This window comes from Haliotis rufescens, unplaced genomic scaffold (assembly GCF_023055435.1).
Source record: "Haliotis rufescens isolate VD_foot unplaced genomic scaffold, xgHalRufe1.0.p SCAF_17, whole genome shotgun sequence".
Taxonomy (NCBI): domain Eukaryota; kingdom Metazoa; phylum Mollusca; class Gastropoda; order Lepetellida; family Haliotidae; genus Haliotis; species Haliotis rufescens.
The window spans coordinates 5,143,996-5,163,681 of NW_025963857.1; the positions used below are offsets into that span (position 1 = coordinate 5,143,996).

At 38.3% G+C, this 19,686-nt stretch overlaps 1 protein-coding gene across 1 annotated transcript; it reads right to left on the minus strand.

Annotated features, from left to right (window-relative positions):
• Nucleotides 1-422: 422 nt before the first annotated feature.
• LOC124143429 (plasmanylethanolamine desaturase-like) lies at nt 423-19,683 on the minus strand. Its single transcript, XM_046512444.2, has 5 exons — nt 19,461-19,683; nt 12,548-12,667; nt 10,984-11,075; nt 3,113-3,331; nt 423-1,930 (listed from the first exon to the last, which is right to left on the minus strand). The coding sequence occupies exons 1-5, from the start codon at nt 19,609-19,611 to the stop codon at nt 1,673-1,675; spliced, it is 840 nt and encodes a 279-aa protein (XP_046368400.1). The 5' UTR covers nt 19,612-19,683; the 3' UTR covers nt 423-1,672.
• Nucleotides 19,684-19,686: the final 3 nt, after the last annotated feature.

A 19,686-nucleotide genomic window follows, 5' to 3' on the forward strand; every position in this document is an offset into this window, starting at 1 on the left:
ATATTTCAAATTTGATTTAAGAATACACCTTAATTATTGTGTAATCTTCAATACAGTTCAAACTAATAAGCATGTATCTTGTTCACGAGTGGCATAAATATACATGCAAATAAATACCACTCTCACTAAAATCAGACTGTTTACTTTGATTTGATACCTCTCTGCATAAAGACCAAACAAACCCTCCCTATAAGGGAACTCATGTTGACCATGAGCGAACTCTGACTGCCCATACAAAATGAAAGGTACAATGATTTTACTTCATTTCATTCTTAAATAACATTGTCCGTTGTCAAATGTTGATCTGACCATGAGGAAACTAACACAAAACAAAAATCTTCCATCAATAGTCCCTCTCTTGGCTGCAGATGCCATGGTGCTCTGATAAAAAGACAGGGTGTTATTTTGTTTTGTTTTTTCTGCATCCGGAACTGCCCATTAACATTCACTTTTGAAATCTGATGCACTGCTCCGATGCTTCGCTCTCTTGGACCGAAAAGGCGCAAGCCTCCATGCTGATTGGCTGGTAGAAGGTTCACCTGGCAAGACCTCTTATCAGGGCCCTGGGGGTTTGTAAAACCATGAAGAGCGGTACCAAATTGGAGTAAAACATCTGATTTTTATAAAAATGGAATAAATATCTTATCAAATTAACAACTGACTAACAGTACCCAGACATAGAACTTAAATCGGAAGAGTCAGACAGAATAAACCAAGGGTTACAAAACAACAGGAGCGACCCTGGGCATCTGTATCAGCAGAACACTCCCAGATGACGATGAGAACCAAATGTCAAACTTGTTATCATAATCATGTTCCCCATATCAAAACAAACAAACCAATAAGTAGTGTTCTAGAAATAGAAACATAGCTTCTCCAAACAATTTAGCAACTGTGGTAAGTCTACAAAATAGTATAGGCATTACAACAATCTAGAAGTAGGAATAAATTTTGGGCCCATCTCATATCTTCACATCTTACCATAGCCATGGTCGTAAGTCTGTGTTATGGCAGTGGAGTTACGACATTCGTAGCAAAAATTGCTTGATCATGTTTATGACACAAGCCCTGTAGGGTAAAAATATAAATCAAGAGGTTAAATAGGCCAAACAAAAAGATAGAAGCAAAGTAAGAAGAATACACACTACAACCCTGTAGATGAATGTACAACTAATAATGACTTCTGAAAACGAAATACAACTAAAAAAAGATCAGATGGGAACCTTGTCAAACTTGTTCTCATAAATCCTGTTCCCTATATCAAACGATCAAACAATAAGTATTTACAGAAAAACGAAAGCTTTCTCAACATAAATGTCACAAGTCTATCATTAAGTATAGAAATCATAAATTCTAGAATAGAAATAAACAATGATACATCTGGGATTCATTACCAAAGCGATCTTAGCGCTACAACTGTCGTAAGAGTATGTTGAAGTATACGACAATCATAGCACAAATGCTTTGAAACACAATATCCTGTACGGAAAATATCTATATCAAGCCACAAAAGCAAAGGAAGTCGATTTCATCTGTTGATTAACGAATAACTTACAATGACTCCTGACGAATAATTACAACCCAGTTGTAGAACTTCACAGCACAGTCATGAAACATACATAAAAGATGAAGCTGATAGATGAGACATGAGTGCCAAGGACGTCATCTAATTTCAACTCTTGCTTGCCCACTTGAGGTCGTCATCCCGAGGCTTGTGGCCTGTGAGGGATTCGATGATGTTTTCTAGGGTGGTCCAGAAGCGGATTATTTCCAGAGGGTAGTTGAGCCATCCTGTGGTGATACAGAAGTAGGTCTCGTGAGGGGCTACGTGGTGGATACGATGGTGTTTCCTGGGCAGGATGATGTGCAGGTCCTGCAACAGGGTGATGTAGCGAGGCAGGCCGAAGTAGGTGTGCGACCATTTGTGGAACTGTAACAGACGGCAAGTTCTTCATGTTCATGACATAGGAGCTGGTTTCATGCATAGAGATTATTATACGTGCATGTGTCACGATATGAGTGTCAGAATTCTTGTATTTCCTTAATCAGAGCGAGAGCTCCCCATTAGAATATGTGTCATCAGGAGACGACATATCCCTCTGTCTGGTGCAATTTGGAAAATGAGTTTGGCTACTCATACCCGTCTTTTAGTTCATTGCCACAAGACACCTTCAGTTTAGTGAAGAAACAAATATTCAGTATTTTTCAATATCCCAAATCATCAAAAGGCATTAGTTCACCGCCAGACTAATCTGTATAGCAAGTTTCATCATGTAATATTTAACGGTTTTGAAGTTCTACTCCGGAAATGGAAATCAGACAGTGTCGAACATGCTGATTGCTATATCATAGTATACCCCCCCGTTTTTCCAAGTCAGGGATAAATATGCACTGTTCACAACTGCCGTCTTAGAAAACCACAATTGTCAAAAGACGTCAACAATCTTCAGCTATGAAGCTAGTGTGATGTCTTTCCGATCTTACGTCACAATAAGATTAAAATTATGTCAACAATGCTGAAGCATGAAGTGTTATTTGCACTAGTGCACATACAATTTTTATGAACTCAATTACTTTTAAAGCTATGGGTAAAAAAGATAATTATGTTACAGTCAAACTAGAAAACAGCGTTATCACTATCCCACGCCATGGGGCACTTTAGAATTTACCTCAAAGCTGATTTTCTAAAATTCTATTCAGGGAGTCTTTATTTAAATACGGGTAAATATTATTAAAGCTTGTACATTTTATCATCATCCTTTTAGAGGATGTACATAATTTTGACATCTTATAAAAGAAATATACGACACATGGTCATTGTTTATCGTACAATAAAACACTGCAGGGAGAATAAACCACTGCGCTCTCATGGTTTATTCTCCTTGCATTGTTTAATTACATGATACACAACCACCATGAGTCGTTTATTTCTTATATGTGGGACAAAAGGCCAAAGTGTCACAGTTTGGCGTAACTTTGGTACAACCCACAAACAATCACTGTGATTGTGGGGTTGAACCAGTGATCTTGGGATCAGTTACAAGGGACACAACTCTGCAGTGAACTGCAGCACTGTAGACCACAAGGCCTGCTTGTGATAGATATTACCCACCTGGTTCGTCAGGCTGACAAAAAAGGCCAAAAGATAGACGAAGCACTCCCAGTTGTAGGTGGCGATGATCTCCTCTGGTGAGTAGGTCAGGAACTTGAATGCCATGTTGGCTAAGGCTGGAATAGTCACTGCAAAGTTGTCTCCGTTGGTCTCAATAAAATCATGGCGAGTTATGGACGTGGGATCGATGTGATGTTCCCGGAATGGACGAATAAATGCCTGCAGGACACAAGATTCTTGGAGTGAGTGAGTTACTTTAAAAAGTGAACACAAATGATAACAAGTATTAAATATCACTCCTTTATTAACATGTCAGGTTTTAAGCACAAGGCATTTGGAGAATTTTTTTGTGACATTGTAGGCCAATTTTAGTGAAAATATGGGCTTCTGTGCCATAATCAGCAGTGTTAGAGCAATACAAGTGACATCCTGGACCATGGGGGGGGACCATACAAACCAGTGGTAGAGAGTGTGAACGATAATCCACATTATTATATACCGTATTCGACGTAATAAGCACCTGGGGCGCTCTAAAAATTAGAAATAGGGGGCTCTTATTAGAATATTATTTTGGTGAAAAAAAACAGAGTTGAAAGATAAATTTTGTGGTTTATGCTGACAGCCTGAAATGTTTATGTACGACAGATATTTTTCCAGAATTTAATTGCCCATAATTAAGGGTGCATTTAATACACGAGTGCGTATTATACGCAAATAAATGTCCTGTGTACATTGATAAATCGGAAGGGGTGCTAATTGGGATTGTTCACTAGACAATATCTTAGCAAATGACGCCGTGGGCGCTTATTAGAGCGGGGCGCTTATTAAGTCAAATACAGTATGCAAAGTCAAAGCCGAGTAGCAGTCACACGTCATTTGACAGAATTGCATATTGACTCTTAAGTAATTTACAGTATTGACTTGAGTTACTAAAAATAGAATGGGAATTCCCCGGATGTGGTATTACCCAAACCTCAGCCAATCAGATGTCTCCAGTTGTTCACACCTAACACTATCAGTCTGTGACTTGAGCCACTAGTCTGAAGCCCGAGTCAAGTACAATTCAGTGTAGTCCAGTAAGCTCAACTAATAACAATCCATGTAAGAACACTAAAATGTACAAGAAATGATGTTAAGCTCAAAAGCTTTGGGCACAGACTTCACTTCTGTCACTTGATTGTAGCTGGCATAATTTGATGTGTTCAATCTGCTTTTGTCTCTATCTTATAAAATAAAACAAATAAAGGATAAGTATGAAATCTGAGGTCAATATTGTTTTTTTTCTGGTCCATACAATTAGGTTTGTTTGTTTGTTTGTTTAACACAATATTTTTAAGCTGAGTACTATTCAAGCTATATGACAGTGGTCTGGACCAGACAATCCAGTGATTGAAATCATGAGCATTGATCTATGCAATTGGGATATGATGACATCAACCAAGTCAGCGAGCCTGACCACCCGATCCTGTTAGTCTGTTAGTCCTCTTACGACAAGCATAGTCGCCTAATACGGCAAGCATGGGTTGCTGAAGACCTATTCTACCCGGATCTTCACAGGTCACAGGGGGCATGGGTGGCCCAGTCGTCTAAGGCGCCCCGATTCGCTGTGCAGAGTTGCGTCCCTTGGGCACACCAGAAACCTATGATTGTGGGTTCGAATCCCGGTTCGCACTGATTATGTTTCTAGGTTTGTCAGCACCATACCCGTGCTCGTGGGTTTCACCGAAGTGGTAAACGTCTGAAACCTGCATCACTTCGGGCTTTCCTCCTACATTAAGCTGACACGCCGCGATATAACTGGAATACTGTTAAAAGCGGCGTTAAATCCAACTCACTCACTCACTCACGGGTCACAGGTTGCTGGGGGAAATCCCAAGGGGGTTGTCATAGCTGAGAGTTGATGTTCCAACTTCCCACCCAAATATCCTGTCACACTATACACATGATAAAGCTTAATAAAGGCTACGCAATTTCTGGCATCTGTGCATATCGATGTAGTAGCCATCAATTAGTCGTCTTTCTTTAGACACTAAAATAAGTATGTAAATGTTAAAAAAACAATTTGATAAGCATGATTTATATTTATGATATCTGACCTAGTCAATAATGACCCAAATCTGCTATCCATGCTTTCCAGTGTAACCAGGTTCTTTGTCATTCACGTCCAAGAAGTAGCCAACAGGAACAGATAAACTTCAACTTCATTGAGATGGTTTTATTCAAACGGTTTTCTAATTCAGAAAATCATGAACTAAACAAACATACTGTAAGCAACCTAAACTCTGGCCTCTGACCTTGCTAGTGTGTCCTGAAAACCGTTTCCCCTGACTGACGATATTCCCCAAACTATCTCACACCAAATCTAATGATTAATTAATTTGAAATCTAAATAGTGACTGTTACATCAGCCCAGTCTAGTTCTGACCCTCTGACCCTACTTATTAAACCCACTATTGATTAAATAAACAACAATCTAGTGACTAATACATGGATTGGACCTCTTCTCCTTGATAATCCTATTTATCATGATTTATTAAGATCCGTTATCTTAACTCAGGTCTAGTCGCTGTTACGTGGTTTGGCCTGTGTCTCTCTCTCTAATGTTACTTATTAAACTCTGACCTTTTAATCCCTCTTTAATCAGATTGGATGTTCTCGGTCAACCGTAACCACCCAAGATTTACCTACTTGTCCAATTACACTAGCCTCTGTTGCTCAGTTCAGAAAACCATTTAATTAAGGAGAATTGGCCGCTACCTACGCTCCCCGTTTGACACACTTGACACATATATAGATACATACACAGATACGTTCATATACATTCAAAATAGTGGTTTACACATATAATTATATTCCATGTACAAAACATTTTCTATTAATTATTTATTAATAATACAATATCACAGGGAGTGTAGCTCCTGGTTACACTAGGAGTTTAAACCAGTTGCCTTTGGCAGGCCAATTGGGAGTGAGTGAGTGAGTGAGTATGGTTCTTCGCCGCTTTAAGCAATATTCCAGCAATATCATAGCGGGGGACGCCAGAAATGGGCTTCACACATTGTACCCATGTCGGGAATCGAAACCTGGGCCTTAGGCGTGACGAGCGAATGCTTTTACCACGAGGCTACCCGACCACCCCACAGGCAAATTGGGAAAAATCCTTACCCTGTACATTGTTCAAAATTTGATTGTTTTATTGCACTAATTTTCATAAATTCGGAGAAACTGGGAAATTTTTAATTCAAATTGGGAATTGTTACTGATATTTGCTGCAGACTCGGGGTCAACTATCAGCCTTTGACCAGGTCCAGAAAAGCCCCTGTGCTACTCCCATGGTCACAATGGTAGTATGCCAAAATGGTTTCAGAGACGAGGTGAAATGTGAATAAGTTGATCAGTTGATAAAGACTATCTATGCAATGATTAGCAATGTAATCATCAGTGTAACAACTGGTTTGCCCTATCCAAAGATCAGTGATAGAAACTAACACTTTTAGTCCACTAGTCCTTATAATGATAACATATAGCAAAGCCCTTCATAATTTCTACTAGTCCTCATGTCACCTGGACTATTGGACAGTTTGAGTTTTAAGGACTATGGGACTAAAGTACTCACGGTAATGAAAAAAAACCTGTTTTTTCGATCTCAGATTTTAAATAAATGCAGTTAATATAAAAAATATATAAATATTCAAACAACTCAAATAGTACTAATTGGGCCTGTTTCTGCCATGTCAATTTGGGCTTAGTTTTATTTTTGAATGTTGAACATGTTGAAAGTGACTACAAATTACCTCCTGTAAAGTACATTTTGTATTGAGCACTGAGATAAAACTAGCAAATCCAGACTAGTACTTTTCCAGTTGTTTTGTTATTTCGTATTTACATCTACATAATGCTTTGTGTCGGTTATTAAATCCAGCAAAACAGTTTTTTTTCATTTCCATGAGTACTTTAGTGCCAATTTCTACCACTGAAGATATTATTTTAGTTAAAGCTTGATGATCATTAACTAATTATACATGTTTAGCACGTCAAGACAAGTGCTACAGGTCACACACACACACACAATCCTGACATTCTACTCAGCATGCCCATGTGATAACAGCTGTGGACCACTGTGCTATGTGTGACACTCATCATGTCAGCATGACAGCCATCTCGATAACTTCACTGATACCGTAGAAGCCCTGATGACCTATACCCAGGTGATTCATGTCACTATCAACACTTATAAATAACACTGACCTTCAACTTGAACCAGATCAGTGCATGGTAGAAATATTTGAAATGAACAGTGTTTTGATATAAGGGCATGTGGGTTTGGAGTGTGTGAAATTAAGATGGGTCCTTTAGGTCTGCTCCTCCCTTGACAACCCGTGAAGATCTGGGTTAGAAATGGTCTTCAGCAACCCATGCTTTATGTAAGAAGTGACTAACGGAATGGGTGGTCTGTCTCGCTGACTTGGTTGATGCATGTCATTATATCCCATTAAGGTAGATCAATGCTCATGATGTCAATCACTGGCTTGTCTTGTCCAGACTCAATTATTTACAGACCGCCGTCATGTAGCTGGAATATTGCTGAGTGCAGCAGTCAACAACAAACAAATAATCCTACCATGACCGTTTGACTAAATTTTGATCGATTGATCGATCAACAGGTAGAGGTCGAGAGAGTGTGAGAGTGTGTGTGTGTGTGTACAGGGAGGAGGAGGACGGCCTGGGTATCCTTCAAGTTTGCTCCTATAGTATTTATTTATAGAATCTAGGAACCCTCCAAATTATGAATAACATTGGCGATATCACAATGACCCTTATCTTTCATGCTTAATTTTAAGGTTTGCACCAACAGTATTTGTATCAAAATGACCTGGGGACCTCTTAAATGTCAAACCTTTAACATTAGGGTTATGACAAGGATCCCTTGATGTTCAGGGTTAGGTTCGAGGTACCTATAGGATTTATTTCAATCTAGGGACCTGTAAACTTTAACAGAATCATGAAAAGGACCACTTGACTTTAACCCTGTTCATGCTAATTATTAACTAGTCTGTTATAACAGTGATATAACAGCAACAGACTGGTTATAACAGGAAGTAGAAGGGTTGGTATTTATAGTTAGGACACTACTTTACATCACACAACCAATATGACACAAGGACAGGTGAGGTTACCACAGAGAGTTTTTGAAAACTCATTGTTAATGGGGCAATGATGATTAATTTTGCACATTTTATGCACCTACACAGCCTATCTGGAGCTCCGGTCACTTCACCCTGGACACCATGGCCAGGCCAGGCCAGGCCAGGCCAGACATGGCAACTGTTACATAGCAAGGTGACGAAGTGCACAAACCAGTGTGGTAAACATGACAGAGAGCAACTAGTCCAACTGGGTCATGACCCAATATTACTTTGGACCCTGAAATGTCGTAAAGGGAATGTAACGTGAGGACAATCAAACTTCAAAGAACTTTGTCAGGCTTCAAAATATTCATGTAAAGTATCATCTCTCTTTTGGAGTGAGTGAGTGGGTTTGATTTTACGCCACTTTTAGCAATATTACAGCAATATCACATCAGGGAAAACAGAAATGGGCTTCACAGATTGGACCCATGTTGGGAATCGAGCCCCGGTCCTCGGCGCGACGAGCAAATGCTTAAACCACTAGGCTACAGGACAGCCCCTCCTCTCTTGGAAAATCATGAGAACTATATAAGATATTTTAATGTATGATTTCCTTTCCAAATTAAAGGTAAAATTTGAACTCTTGAACTTAATTCCGAGAGTAGTGCCTTTGTAGTGCTATATATACACTGAAAATATCAACTGGAACTTTTGGATTCTGAAATTCCACAATTTGAAGAATAACTTGTCAATTAAATATTATATAACTAAATCCTTCAATTCCATGTCAGTCTTCAATACTTCCCGGAGTTTGTACACACTATGCTATTCTATTACCTGTGAACACGTATGACCACTGTGTGATCCTGTTGCATGTCTCTATGTCAGTTGGCCCTAACTCGCAGTTGTATGGGCCCTATTCTGTGAAAGAACATTCTGTGAACCCTACTGCAGCAATATGTAAAGTAGAAGGCTGTAACCAATTGTGAGTGAGTGAGTGAGTGAGTGAGTGAGTGAGTGAGTGAGTGAGTGAGTGAGTGAGTGAGTGAGTGAGTGAGTGAGTGAGTGAGTGAGTGAGTGAGTTGGGTTTAACACCACTTTTAACAGTATTCCAGTTATATCACGGATTTGAACCCACAATCATAGGTTTCTGGCGTGCCCAAGGGACCCAACTCTGCACAGCAAATTGCGACGCCTTAGACGACTGGGCCAACCATGCCCCCCGCAACCAATAGGGATAAGTATTGGGGGTTTAAAGCATATCACAATATTTTGCAATGCAGAAGGCCGTATTGCGCTTTGTATCACAATATATTGTATACCGTAATTCTAAATTTTTAATTCAGAAACAATCTGATACACGAAGGTATGAACTGAAGTTCATACATGGAACAAAACAAGTTGCTGGTATAACATACTGTTTACGCAGCCATCTTGGGTCCCAGGATGCTCGCACCTGGGCAGCGAAGGCATTTGGCAAGTATATAACTTTAACACAGGATAAAAATCCCAATTTGAAATCACCTGATATATCGAACATGAAAAAAGACACTGTGATACGTATCGTGGAATGAATGAACCTCAATTTACCGATGTACTGGTAATACCTGACAACCCTAGTAACCAAGCTGTTGCTGGAGACGCTGGTTGAAATAGCCACTACATTGCAAAGCCCCCATACGTATTCACTGGCAATGGAGGAGCATAGTTTATACAAAGTACTGGCGATGTTTGATGCAAGGAACAAATTGAAGTCAGATTACAGTCCTACATCTGTCCATAAAGTCTTGTGGTTCGAGGAAATTTAACCAATATTTCATTCATTTTTACAAATCTGAAACCCATTGTGTTGGTACACATCACATCAATGTCGCTTCTTCCTCGGACTTGTGGTATCTAAGAAAAGGATCTTTAATAATTATCACAGTTTGAATATATTTTCATTAACATCCCCCTCCCCCGACAAATCCCTTATTTGAATGTCAGGAACAAATCTGAGTCTAATAATAATACCGTATTTGACGTAATAAGCACCCAGGGCGCTCTCAAAATTAGAAATAGGGGGCTCTTATTAGAATATTATTTTGGTGAAAAAAAAACAGAGTTGAAAGATCATAAATTTCGTGGTTTATGCTGACAGCCTGAAATGTTTATATACGAGAGATATATTTTTCAAGAATTTAATTGCCCATACTTAAGGGTGCATATAACATATACATGTACATTGATCAATCGGAAGGGTGCTTATTGGGATTGTTCACTAGCCAATATATTAGCAAATATCGCCATGGGCGCTTATGACATCGAATGTGGTACTTGAGATCCTCTTAATAAAGTTTCAGGTTCCTCGAGTCCATGACATAAGCTACTTGGACCTTTTGTCCTGATGAGATGTAAATAAAGAATCCTTCCTGCATTTGGTATTGGAGTGAGTGAGTGAGTTGTGTTTTACGCTGCTTTTAACAGTATTCCAGTTATATCATGGCATGTCAGCTTAATGCGGGAGGAAAGCCCCAAGTGATGCACATGATGCAGGTCTTAGACGTTTACCACTTAGGTGAAACCCATGAGCAAGTATGGTGCTGACAAACCTAGAAACATAATCAGGCCGAACCGGGATTCGAACCCACAATCATAGGTTTCTTAGACAACTGGGCCACCTGTGTCTCCTTTGGCATTGGAATTACAAAGCATGATACACCACTAAACAAGTTGAGCTATAACATCAGGGGTTTGCCTTACCTTGCCAATAATTGGCAGGTCTACTGAGCCCCAGGAATCCGCTCCCCAATGTACCAGACCACTGAAAAAGTCTGCTGATAAAATTCCTAGAACTAGAAACAAAAGAAAATACAATTATAATATGCCATGCCATCCATTTATCTGTTAAATAAGATAGCTAAGCGATAAATCGCAAAGAACAATTAAGAATGAAGCATAGATTATTACATGATAAATCATTGTTCATTTCTGGAGATTCAAACATAAGCTCGCAACTTTATGACTTCGTGAATTGGAAAACATCTTTTTTAGAGGGAAGTGTCTAGTGAGTTGTTCCCCATAGTTGGATCGCATCCAAAAGTGGGAGAGATATGACAATCGGTATTGGGAGAAAAAGTACAGATAATCGATGTGAGGATTGTGAGAATATGCGGGGAATACCAAACTGGACTTGTCAGACATTTCCGAGGTCGGATTCTATTCAGGAAGTAATCATTATTAAAATACGGGTAAAAAAAGTTAAAACTTGTACATTATATCATCATCCTTAAAAAGGCTGTACATCATGTTGGTATCTCATATAAGAAATAAATGACTTGTGGTCGTTGTTTATCGTACAATAAAACACTGCTGGGATAATAAACCACACAGGACAGCGTCCCTCATGGTTTATTCTCCCTGCAGTGTTTTATTGTACGATAAACATCTACCACTCGTCGTTTACTTCTTAAATCATCAACAGTTTGGCTATCCATTATTGTAACAGGGCATTACGAAGGTCAAATCAATGTTCTAGATTTTCAATGACACAAGGTAACCCATTTGAACTCTCTGAACATGCACTGATCACAATATTAACATGAATCCTTGTAGGAAATGGTTGTGTGTGCAGAGCACAGGTAAAAAAACAGGTGAAATTAATCAAGTTTCGACCTTGAAGCACATATAACACACATGGTGTCTCCTTGGGCAAGTGACATTGTTCAAAACATGCCTCTGTTCACCCAGCAGTGAATGGGTACCCAGAAGGATGAGATGGTAATGTGACTGCTAACCTTCTAGCACCTCACACACAGCCGGAGTGGTACACTATGCAGGGAGCCGCATGAAAGTTTGTGTGCACACTGATCCATTTACCAGGGTAACAGTAATGCAGGGCTTTGAGCATACACTGCGCATTGAGTATGGCGTTTGAGAATTTGCTAGTCAAGCTGAAGACCTGGGTTCAATTCTCCACATTTGCATCCTGTCACACCTGTTTGTTTTCCCCTCCAAACATGGCTAGAATATTTCTACAAGTGGCACAAAATTTCACTCAGCCAAACTGAGTTACAGTACATAATCAAGTTGGTTGGTTTGTTGTTTAACGCCGCACTCAACAATATTCCAGCTATATGACGGCGGTCTGTAAACAATCGAGTCTGGACCAGACAATCCAGTGATTAATATCATGAGCATCGATCCACGCAATTGGGATCGATGACATGCATCAACCAAGTCAGCGAGCCTGACCACCCGATCCCGTTAGTCGACTTTTTGGACAAGCATAGTCACCTTTTACACACATAATCAAGTTTTTACTTACGTGCTGCAGGTAGTATGTAGTACCAGTTTTCAATTTCAAAGTAACGTAATAACTGTATACCATTGAAGGCCATCAGTATAACAGTCACGTAGAAACACGCCACTTCCTGCAGTCGCTTCCCTGAAACAATAAACTGGGTATCAGCATTGAGCAGAGAGAAAACATCATGAGCCAGCTAAACATCCTCAACATGCAGAGACAATAAAATTTATTTCATGGTCTCTGACGCAAATAACATGATGAAAGTACAATGCTAAAATAAATCTTTTTCAAGAAGATGTTATCGTACCTATCGCTAAATCCATATCTATTATCCATAGCTTTTGGGGTGGACAATCCGCTAACAAATGGTTTATTGTGTTCAATCTAATGTTAAAATGCACATCCATAATAAGATAGGGGTGTCACTGTATATCATGATATTGATGTATCAATAAATTTGTAATATGGATGCTTTATCCATACAAATTTATGAATATCCATTCTAAATAAATACTTCATTGCCATAGAAAGGGCAGAAAATTCAACTTTAAGTATATAATGGATCCGACTAGTTCATACTTAACATTAAATTTATTAAATGCAGATCTATATTGGTAATTTTGTACCTATAACAGCTTTAGAAATTGGCACTAGTCCTGTAGTCCTTGCTAAACTGCACAATAGTAAAGGTATCATAAGGACAAGTAGATATTTGCCATTTTAGGGGGTTTGCTATATGTTATCATTATAAGGACTAGTGGACTGAAACTGTTAGTTTCTCCCGCTGCTTTAACCATACATGATACAATAGAATTAATGCTATTGATATATCGCGAGTCCATATATTGATACTAAAATCTCCAATTAATGACACCCCTAAAATATCAGGCTTAAGGCCTCTGAGCATGTGCAGTGACACAGTAAAATTCTTGAAAATCAAAAATCACATCGCCAGTCTGGGACCCCATGTTCATGATTTGGACCACCAAACACTATCACCAATAGTCCTATGGGCCTGAAAATAGATAGCTCCAGGAAAATGCATGTATAATGTACAGAGTAAATATGCCTCATGGCATGGATCATGGATTCTTTTGAGAGGCTAAATTTGTTTATGGATTTTCTAAAACTGAATAAAATGTAAAACGACACAGTAAGTTAAAATTTAACGTTGCATCAGCATTATTTCAGCCGTATAGCAATGCAGACAGTCAGTAGAAAATATTGCCCCTTTGTATGGTTTGCAAAATGGATACTTTCTAGCCATCATCTTAGGAATAAGTTGTGTCCTAACCTTTATGACACGTTGAACAGTACTTCAGTAAATATCAAAGCATGTCAGCTTAAATGAGGGAAGAAAGTCTTTGGCGAAATAAGAGCATGAGCATACTGTTGACTAGGGCTGTTACGATTCACTTGCATATTCGGTGAATCGAACCGTATCCATTCATGAATTGAATTCGTTATTCGTGGCCACTAGAATCGAATATTTATGAATATGCAATCGTGCATTTACATACCCTGTACCTAAAAATATCCATAAGAACATATTATATGCATAGATGTCTTCAAAAGACATAATTTGACAGTGTTGTGGCCACTGGTCATTGTCGCATTTGAGCAGACACCAGTTCCTGGATAAGTGCAGTATATAAATGTATAATATTATTAATAATTAACAAACCATGTCAAATAATTTATGTTGTTATTGTTTCACTGAATATAACAAATAATACATCAACTGCTGACTTGTTATTGTATTCGTGAATAAATATTCGTATTCGTTACCCTATATTAGTGATACGAATCGTACTCGTCTCATAGTGTATTTGTTGCAGCCCTTCTGTTGACACATCCAGGATGCAACTCTGCTAAGTATATTGTAGTGCCTGAGATAACTGAGCCACCTGGCCATTACCATCATACAGAGTAATGCACAGTCAGGGATCAACCTCTAGGCCAGCTGTGGGCCTTGTCTCCTCAGCATGCAAGGTGGTGCCACTTTTATTTGGCACTTGGACTGAATCGTGCATATGGCATATATATGCATGGCATGTCAATAGCTGTTTTCAACAAGGTGTGGATAATCGTGGAAATACTGACATTATGTCCGGCAACATGATACCCTAATGAACATTGTGAATTGTCGACACTAGATATGTCTGGCCAGCAGATCATTCATTCATTCAGCACATTGAACTGGAAACACACTGCATATGAACTTTAGCTCCAGTCCAGTAGACAGCTTCTCTGTAAACGGCAAGCACTTTCAATGCTAACCCTCTGTGATCTGTTCCTGTATTAGCTTACCAGTCCCAGACGAAATTTGCGATACAATTATAAAATTTCTGCAGTAAAATGACCAAAACCCTGCAGCAAAAATTACACAATTCTGCGGTAGAGAAAATAATGTCCTCCTTCAAACATGATTTAATTCAGCCGTAAGAAACATGGTTTAACTTGCACCAGCTGCATGTTGACATGAAAACCCAGTTGCATCAGACAAAACCAGGTTGAACCCTGGTTCCATAAATTTATCATTGTTGAAACATAGGCCCGTCTGCTGCCTGTGTCACATTAATTAAAGACGTATTATTGTAAAATGTAACAGGAACATGTGCACACAATCTTGAAGCACACAATCTTGAAGTACCCAAAGTTTGATGATGTCAAGCCCATGAAAGCATGACAAATTACACATGATGCACAGATTAGAGATGTAGCATGTTAAATAAACCCTAGACTCACTTGGTGCATGTCGACATAAATATAAGGTTGCATTTTTCAATAATAGGTTGTTTTTTTCATATAGCTAAACGAGCACTGTAACATCAATGATACCAATCATATGGTGGACCAGTAAACATTATGTTAACAGCTGTCGATCATTCATGGTCATTAGGAGTGCGGAAAATTGGAAATAGAGCTCTGAATTCTCAACTGATATTTCACATCAGCTGTACAGCCTGTCGTCATTCAATAATCAATACGGTATTGACAGCTATTCCTGCTGACAAAGCTAGGACTTAGTGTTGGGTTAAACTCTGCAATAGATAGCATTTAGTTTCTTCATCATGTGTGTCAGCTTCATCTGGGAGGAAAGTGGAAAGGGATGCAAGCATTCATTACTTTGTTGAAATCCATGAACATGTGGTGTGTAAAATATGCCAAATCACCATTACCCAATTATTTTCCACTTTTTCACTTTGTGTACAAATATAAATCAACGTTTTTTTTAAAAAAGCAGCAAAACAATATTTTGTGTAATAACCCCATATATACTTATCAACCTGCGTCCATGTATTTCTTTACAGATCTTTAAATAGTGAATGACTGCAGCATCACCTCAATTGCACTGAATAACCCATAACATAAATCTTGTTTACTGTAAAAATATTTAATAGGCTGAATTCAGGGGATTACAGATAGAGAGCTACAGATAAGCTGATTATTTGCGTAAAATACCCCCCCCCCCCAAATATTCAAAACCCAATTTCTTTCATTTAACTTGCGTACAGAAATGCATGCATTAAATGTAAAACTCAAATGTATAAAAACAGCATGCGTAAAAGCCAATGAAGCTTTTTCAACATGTGTACAACAGAGCTAATTTCCAAAACGAGCTAATTTACTTTCTAACATGTCTAAGTCAAGTATATATTTAGAATCTTTATATGCATCTAAAACATTATTTCATTTCTTTTGAAATCTCAAAATGTTTACCCAATCGAGTGATGAATAGATGAGTAAAAAAAATATTGGTAACCAAATGAAAAATGCAATAACCCAATTAAAATAGAAACCAAGTAAAATCTCAACTGCTCGAAAGGTAATCTGGAGCTCTGCAGATACATTGCGTGCCCAAAGAAAACAACAACAGCCAACGTGAACAATAACTTGTGAGTAAATACTTAACATTGCTGAATGACTCAATACATTATCTGAAGCCCTGATAATTAGGGTGAATCTGGCACTGGGACCCAATATCATAGATCTCTGCATGCCCAAGGGCTGTCCATCTAATGTCCCAAGCAGTAGACATGGCAGAGATGTCGAACTTCTCCATGAACTACAGGTGACCTAACGCTATTCACAGATGCTGCCAACACTACACTGTTTCAGCATGCTAAGTATTACTGAACATGCTGAGGAGCTGGCAGTAGCAGATGAAGGCCAAACAAAGGTGACATGCTTTGACCGAGTTTACTAGATGTCTGCTGTTCACTTGCAGCTTGCCATTGTTAATTGCAGCTGACTGACTCAACAAACAGTCACAATATCATGAATATAGAGTAGAATGGATTTCATGAAATGTATGCTATCAAGTCTGTTGATCAATATTTGTTATGATTTTATGGTTAAATCTTATGATAATGTGATCAAATTAACATTCAATAATAAATAGTGCTGGTTATCCTTACTAATCAATCTAGTCAGATCTCATTATATTATTAATATATTAAAATGGAGTTATTTTTTCCTAGACAAATATACATATTCAACATACTTCACCTGAAGTGATGAGGTAAATGGAACAATGCTTGTGATCACTTATAGAGCTTGCTTTATGTTCACAGAAAGTATTGGTGACAAGTGGAATTAATACCATGGGGATTCTCAAAAACACAAAGGATTTGCTTGACTTTTTACATTCTCAGAAAAGAGCCAAGTTCAATTTGGTCAAAACATTTGATTTTTCAACTATGTACACCACTATCCCACATGGCAAACTTAAGGAAAAACGTCACTCCTTGGTCCATGGAGCTTTTGTTACAAAACATGGTGACCATAGATATAGTTACATATCTATCTTCAGGTTCAGGACAATTTGTCAAACATGAAAGCAACTGCCATCTGAAGTTTACTGAGAAAACAATATGTATGTAAAACTTGGGGGTAAGACATTCAGGCAAGAAATAGGCAATCCCATGGGCACTAATTTATATCCATACATAAAGATTCAGAGTGTCAAAACAATCTCCACATGACTGTATGACAAGAGGGATGACTGGACTTTCCAAAAGTCAACCTTCCCTTCATGTAAATTTGCCCTTTGCTGTGTCCATTCTTTCACCTATCAGTGCTAATTACCCCGGCGCCCCCATTTGCCCAGTGTCCATTACCAATTACTTATCTATGATAACTTAAGTATGGGCTTCCTTTGTCTATTGCCAATCACCTATCAGCGCCAATCATCTGTTGGCTTCCTTAGTTAGCTTCTACCCTTAGTTATTTTCCACCTTTTGTTATCTTATTAACTTTCAAAGACCTTGTAACACATGTTCCTGTTGGTTTTTTTCAGGTGAACAATTGTCTTGCCTATGCATGTGTTTGTGATGGATGCAACATGTGGGGCAGGATACGCACCCCTTTTCGCGAATACCTGGTATCATCACCATTTATTAGTGATTCCTAAACACATGCTCATGATGTAGTTGGAATCGTACAATCGACTCCATTTTTGACAGAGTTTTCATGAATATGGAAAGGGTTATGGTCGATTTTATTATAGAAAAATATCAACTGGATAACAGGATATAGAGAGTTACTGCTTCAGGGTTAGAAATTGGCACTAGTCCTATAGTCCTTGCCAAACTGCCCAAAAGTAAAGGTATCCTAAGGACTAGTAGAATTTTGCCATTTTTAAAGGTTTTGCTATATGCTATCATTATAAGGACAAGTGGACTGAAACTGTTAGTTTCTACCGCCGTTTGACAGCTCCATCAGCCTTTCACATCATCAGATTATTTTGTAAACTGTTAAACAATGGAAACATCAATTCTATTAAATACATCACATCATCAGATTAAATGACTATCAGATTGATTGGAAATAGACAAAGTTGTATTAATACCACATTATGATATATGCAACTGTTAATAATATCTCCTACTCCAATGATGAAGACATAACAACATCAACATACTATTTTAATATCCAGGTCAGGTGTTCCTAGTTATGTGAATATCTTATTGGAAGTCTTTGCTATTGAAGCTATATGCAGTTGCATCATGGGTGCATACAAATTTGACCTTCAAAGCCAACCAAATAAAAATAACAAGCAATAACATAAGCTCATATTGTTGATGTGAGATAAAAACCAAGGTGGACAAAAACAAATTGTAAATAGTTATTTAATAACGTCATTATTAAATCTAGACATACGCTTATGAAAGTGTTTTTGAGACATTTTGTGCTGGTCAGTTAAACCCATCAAGATAATCCTGATGATTAGATACTGTTTTAATGCTTTCATCAGAAGTTGATTGATGCACAATGGTATTTCAAAGTAGAATGTCTTGAAAGACAAGGTTGTGATGTACTTGATGCCATGATACAACAAGAACAATATGGTAGATGTTGTAGATGTTGCACATGTTGTATGTAAATGTTGCATTGTAAAAAACATATGTGCCAGTCTAAACATGAAATTATACAATTCTGACATAAATAAGATGGGGACAACACACAGATACAGACACAAAGTCAAAGCATACACATGTACGCATAGGGCTGTCTGTATTTGTTTCTGTGTTTCCAATCTCCAATGAAACAATAAAAAAAATTCTTATCTCAGCCGATACATAATTATCAGTGCATACGATTGTTCTGATGCAAAACATGTTGATTCAACCCATTAATAACGGTTGTGATTCAACCGACCAACAGCTGATAGAAATCACCAAAATGTGCATATTATATAACTTCGTATTAGATATCCAGGAAGAGAACAGATTTTTTTCCTTTTCGGCGATTTGAAATTTTGTAAGAAAAAGTGTTTAATGTATGGATAATTGGGTCGGGAATATAACATTACATATGTAATATTATCATCTATATTGCATGCAATCACGTACTTGGTGTCCTTTCACCACAACATGTATTATTTGCAGGTTGCCAAGCAAGTTCTGACACTTGACAGCTGACCTACCTGCTGTGTACTGGCTCGCCAATTCCTTTGCTCCGGCGTGCCGGGGGCCCCATCTTGTTTGTTTCGCCGCTTTATTGAATTGAATGTTACTGTTTGGGTCATCCTCCGTCATGGAATTATGTAAAATTTCGTCCTCTGACTTGAGACCCATGATTTGTGTTACTGGCCGCCGTCTGATTTCACACCGGAAGTCTGACCTCGCCTGATTTCCTGTACAGCAGCAAAT